The 5,835-nt window shown below is 37.1% G+C and overlaps 1 protein-coding gene and 1 long non-coding RNA gene across 2 annotated transcripts; both read left to right on the forward strand.

Moving 5' to 3' along the window:
* The first annotated feature begins 6 nt into the window (after window positions 1-6).
* On the forward strand, window positions 7-2,735 carry LOC129579909 (facilitated trehalose transporter Tret1-like). Its single transcript, XM_055470094.1, has 5 exons — window positions 7-142; window positions 228-253; window positions 451-607; window positions 1,006-1,676; window positions 1,744-2,735. The coding sequence occupies exons 1-5, from the start codon at window positions 20-22 to the stop codon at window positions 2,141-2,143; spliced, it is 1,377 nt and encodes a 458-aa protein (XP_055326069.1). The 5' UTR covers window positions 7-19; the 3' UTR covers window positions 2,144-2,735.
* A 1,869-nt stretch (window positions 2,736-4,604) lies between these two features.
* LOC129579910 (uncharacterized) lies at window positions 4,605-5,693 on the forward strand. The gene is made up of 3 exons (XR_008689302.1): window positions 4,605-4,889; window positions 5,244-5,388; window positions 5,637-5,693. It is a non-coding gene; the product is annotated as an uncharacterized LOC129579910 (long non-coding RNA).
* The last annotated feature ends 142 nt before the right edge of the window (window positions 5,694-5,835 follow it).

Here is a 5,835-nt window from a genome sequence, read left to right on the forward strand (position 1 = left end):
TTTTGGTCGAAAACGAGCGATGATCCTCGTGAATGTGCCGCTTATAATCGCCTGGTTTTTAATGTACACTGCTGGGAGTGTTTGGCAAATTTTCGTCGCAAACATTTTACTTGGTCTTGGTGTTGGCCTCATGGAATCCCCGGTAAATCAACCAATTATATCTATTATTAATAGTTCATTAATTAATTTACCTGCACCTATTAATATTAATTTATTTTGAAATTTAGGTCATTACTTATATCGGAGAGATTACGTAAGTTTTTGGCTGGAAAATACTTTCCTAAGAGAATTCCAGTTTTTAACGAAACAAAACATCGTTAAATTTATAGTCATTTGCACAGAATGAAAAACGAAACGGATTTCGAATTGCACAGAGATTAGACTATTTTTTTTATAATGGGTCGTATAACGTGTCGTACTGTAACGTAATATTTTACACTTTGATTCTAGTGAACCTTCATATCGTGGGATTCTCATCGCGTACACCAATGTATTTGGCTCATTCGGAATGATGTTGGTGCTCGTTTTGAATACGATGCTGCCGTGGCGAATGGTCGGCTTAGTGTGTATGTTCATTCCAATTTTTACCGTGTTGGCGCTTTGTTTTGTAAGTGTTTAACAGCGTTGAAAGCTTTGTAGCATGGCACTACCCATGTGAACCATTTGCGGAGAAATTCAGTGCACAGCGGAGCTGTGTGGAGTTCGGCGGATATGCCATACATACACTATATCTGAAGCAGTGCGCTCATGGCTACTTAGATGTGTATTGAACAATAGAAATGTAAACACAGCAAAGAGTGCTGTTTTGCTCACACTTATAGCGTATGTACGGTATCTCCGCCGAGATCCGCACAGCTCCGCTGTATACGGGATATCTCCGCAAATGGTTCATTTGGGTAGTGTAATTTGAAATGTTTTTCTTTTGCATTTGTTAAGTTTTCAATTAAAATTCAAGTCGATTCTTCCATCGAATGTGAATTGAAAAAAGTTTTTCATATTTTCTAGGTTCCTGAAACACCATTGTGGCTTCTCTCAAAGAATCGAGTAAATGATGCTGAAAAAGCCCTTTGTTGGCTGCGTGGCTGGGCACCAAAGGAAAATGTCTCTGAGGAATTCCAGGCGCTTCAGCGGTACAGTCAACGTTCAAAATCGTGCAGTTCTTGTATAAAAAAGGACTTAAAATGTACTCATCCACTGCCGACCATGCTTGAGAAATTGAGGGAGCTAAAGCGCAAACAAACGCTCAAGCCGTTATTCATTGTGGTGTCGCTGATGGTAATCGCTGAATTCACCGGTATAACTGGAATGAATCCGTTCCTTGGCCAAATTTTCAAAGCTTATGAAAGCCCGATCGCACCGGATCAAGCAATGGCCATCCTTGGTTTTGTGAATAATTTCGCGAACATAGTGTTCTTATGCTTGATTCGCTTCACAGGCAAACGGAAATTATACTTTCCAATGTTAACGATGGTATTTCTATGCTCGGCCACTGTCTCGGCTTATGGTTTTGCATTTCTTCCAAACGGCTACAACTCATTCGATCACTCAACCGCTTCAGTGGGAAATAAAAATCTCACCTACATACCATTCGTTTGTCTGATTCTGTGGAGCTTCTGTTCGTACTGTGGTGTGAATTCCGTGCCCTGGCAAATGTTATCGGAGGTTTACCCATTCAAGTAAGCTCTTCTCAAACGTTAAAACGTCAAATCTCGAAATTAATCTCAATTTTTTTCTTCACACTAGGGCACGTGGTATTGCATCTGGATTATCGGCAGCTTTAGACTATTTCTTCACTTTCGTCAGCACAAAATTGTATTACGATTTGGAAACATCACTATCAATGCCCGGAATTGCTCTAGTCAATTGCATTATCACTGGATTGGGGCTGGTTCTGATTTACAACATTATGCCTGAAACGGAAAATCGCACGCTGGAAGACATTGAATTCCATTTTTCGGATAATTCCAAAAAACTCACCGATCGCAAAATTGCTCGAGTTTCCACGGAACAGCTGGAAGAAACGAAAGGTGATGGGGATGGCGAAATCGTCAAAAGTAGCTTTGAGCTCGAAAATGGCAACGATTCACTCAAGAATAACACTCGAATCGGCTGTGATAGTCGTGGTTTTGTTATTGATGCTTGAATTTGTGAAAGGAAATACTCTTCAACGGGAATTTAATTTGAATTTTCATTGAATCATGAATACTTTTTTCTGAAATAGACTGTCTATATATTATATATATTAGAAAAAATCGACTAGAGGAAGGAAAAGCAACATTTTTCATTGAAAAATAAAGCAATTGAATGTGTTGTCAAACGTGAAATTGTACCAAAAAAACACATAGAATAGTATAATAAAGAAAAACATAGAATTTATCAACCAATTTTCACGAAACAAAGGTATTGTCGGACACCGAATGATTCATTTAAAGCCAATTGCACAAAAATAATTGAGAAAGGTCAAGTTCGGGAACATGAACTTCGATCCGAATGCTAGACGAAGAGAAAAGTTAGATTTTACCCAATTAAAAGGTAAAAAATTGGTCTTTGCGAATGTTGCGAGAACAAAATCAGGCATAAAAATTTCATTTACAAGGGATTTTGATTTCGCAGTCTAGCTCATCAACAAACTAAAATGTTTTATTGTAATTCGTAATTCATAAGCAGTTGTTGGTAAAATGTTTACTTTGTTTGATAAAGTGTATAAATAAAACGTGTTCAAATATGAATGAAAAGCTGAATTTTTTTGTCGTAGAAAAAGGTCAAACAAAATATTTACATGGTTTCGTGATTTATAGCAATAAACTGCACAGCACATTTAAATATCAAATATCATTTCGTTCCTTCACTCGCGTACAAATTCAGCATGCGGAATGTAAAGCATTACGACGTGAGCAAGTTGCTTTCATACGATGTGTGTAATGGCATTGCACTGCAATGCACACTGTGCATGGGAGATTTCAGCCGAAATATTTCTAAATTCAAATGCTGATGCATTTAGTTTTGTTCGTAGTCGCAAACTGCCGATAGCTGTATTCAGTGAATACTATTCACTAAATCGTTCGATGACAATTATGTCGGCAGTTCCAGTTCAACGCCGCTGTTTTTTACACACTCAAAACAATTGAAGAGCAGACTTAATGACGCCAGGGAATAACACACGTACAATGTGTGGACAAGTGAACACCTATTTTTGACTCACTTCCACAGTCGAATGTTTTTTTTGGCTTTTATTCACACGTCAGTGTTTATAATCAAAATTCGTGCAGTTACTCATAGAAAAGTAGCCGTCGGAGTGCACGTTCTGTTCACGTTACGTTAAGGCGTACACATACAACTGCGTTAACGTGAAAGGAGTACAGCAATATATCGTGTGCTGTGATACAATATATCGCTGTACTCCTTTTACGTTAACGCAGTTGTATGTGTACGCCTTAACGTAACGTGAACAGAACGTGCACTCCGACGGCTACTTTTCCATGAGTACTGGCTTTAGATAAGCATCGATTGTTTCGAATTTCGTAGTGGAGAGTCTTGTACCTGCTAATAACTGTATGACTGCGATCAAAACACAATAACACTTCTCAACATCTCGACAAGGAAATTGGGCAATAAAATAAAGGCCGAAATGGTATATCTTTGTTATTGTCGACGACGTCATATACGCAAATGTGCTCAAATTTGTGTATGTGCACAAAAAAAAATGAGAAAGCATAGGTAGCAATAGAATGCAGTGCCGATATTGCTACAGTCTCTCATTATTGAAAAGAGTATGATTTGCCGAGTCATTTCAATTGAATGTGAACTAAAATAATTTTCAAGAGTCTTTCCTTCGATTGGTGTTTTAAATGATTTTTGAAATTTTGATTGGTGTTCTGAAACGAAGCAAAAGACAATCATATCGTTGTCTGAGCACTTTAAAAATTGGTAATCAAATGTAATATTTGTTTCGCGTGTGATCAAAATCGAAGAATGTTTAAATTGAAAGGCACTTGAAATCGCCATGAAGCCAAAAATTAATCGGAAAATTTGGATGGCGTTAATTGACGTGAAAATAACAATAACTGTCGCAATTGTTCAATTAGCAGCAATTTTCTAATCATTGAAATTAGTATGAAATATCAGAAGCACTAAAACATTATCAAAGTGCAGGCATTTTTACCTGTAATCATTGAAGCCATTAGCATTCATTACGTATGATCGTTACATTTTTCGAACACACACGCATCAAAGCGAACAAGCCTCATTCAACGAAAACATCTACTTAAAGCAACAAAGTAATAACAATCGTGTTCGTGTCGCCATACCTGCGTCGATAAAGTGATCAGAGATAATCTAATCTATCTAATGCGTGAGACGCATGGTCACTCATTTAGTGAGTGAGACGCATGCGGATGGGATGAAGCAAAGCGAAAAGGAAGCGCGCAACTAGAACATAGAGTCAATGGGTACTACGTGTTTGTGTTTGTGTCCGTATTCTAACGACGGAAAGACGAAATGTATGCGCGCTATATCGTTCGTTCGTTCGTATGGAGTCGCCCGCTTCTCTTTCGCTTTGCTTCATCTCATCCGCGTGCGTCCCACGCACTAGATGAGTGTGTATATTTTTTTTAGTGGCACTCACCGAATATTACAATGAGTATGCTCATAAAACACAAAGACTGATGCTCATTTATTCGGATTATGAAGAAATAACCTAGTGCCTCACATTGGTGGTTGGATCAGCGACACGTATTTGGCTTTTCAACAGCACGCTGTTTTGCAATTGACTTTTGCTTGGGTGTCACACTTGAAAAGTCACAACGAAAAGAATGTCAGTCGATGAAAAAACAAGTAAAAATGATGGAAGAATCAAGGAAATCAGCACATTTCGGCGGTTTTTATCACAGGTGTGGACTTATTTTAAAACTATTTTTGTGAATTTTTTTTCGTAGATCGAAATTTCATAGCAGACATAGGCAGAGATTCTGTTTTTGTGTTAATTTTACCGAGATGCTTTGTGATATTTTCGGTGTTTGTGTTATTTATTGCACTTCGATCCATCGCATTGGTTCTTTGTGCTTATTTCATTATTTTGTGATTTTTCTGTGGATTTTCGCGCTAATTTTTTTGATTATTTTGTTAAAATTTTAATTCTGGTGACTTTAAATCATGCATTTTATGATCAAATTTTGAATGTGTCTTTATCTTCTTACTCAAAAATATTTGATTTGGCTCTATTTTTTGGCGCTGATGATCCACAGCTCGTGGCTACAACCGTGCTACTCTTTGATATGGGCATGAGTGGGATATTTCCATCAATTATTATTCCGGCTCTAACGGGAAAAACCAACGAACACAATCACAACGAAACACTTTCGCTCACTTCAACTCAAGCTTCATGGTTAGGTAATGGCTCATGACCCTAATGTTGTTTACTAGGTACCTTTTAACTATTATTGAAGAACTAATTTTGAATTTTGAACTCATATGACTTGTTGTTCACCTAATTATCTCTGAACTTGTGGACATTTTTCGATTAATTATTTATTAAAATTTATTTTGAAAATTTTTCGTTTTAAATAATGAATTTGGAAACCGCAAACAGTTTAAAGTTTTGAATATTCATAAATAAACAGTTTTGTAATCAAAAATAGGCAGCATCGCGTATGTTTGTGAACCGCTGGGCAGTGTTTTGTCCGCTCTGATAACAGGTATTTATCTTGGAATTTATAAAAAATTAATATTGCTTTAAATTCAAACAATCTTCGAATCGAATTCTTCGATTCGCCTTTTCGCCGATAGATTTTTTTGGTCGAAAACGAGCGATGATCCTCGTGAATGTGCCGCTTATAA

The sequence above is a fragment of the Sitodiplosis mosellana genome, unplaced genomic scaffold (genome assembly GCF_009176505.1).
Source record: "Sitodiplosis mosellana isolate CC-2019 unplaced genomic scaffold, AAFC_SMos_1.0 Smas_scaffold_6743, whole genome shotgun sequence".
Lineage (NCBI taxonomy): Eukaryota > Metazoa > Arthropoda > Insecta > Diptera > Cecidomyiidae > Sitodiplosis > Sitodiplosis mosellana.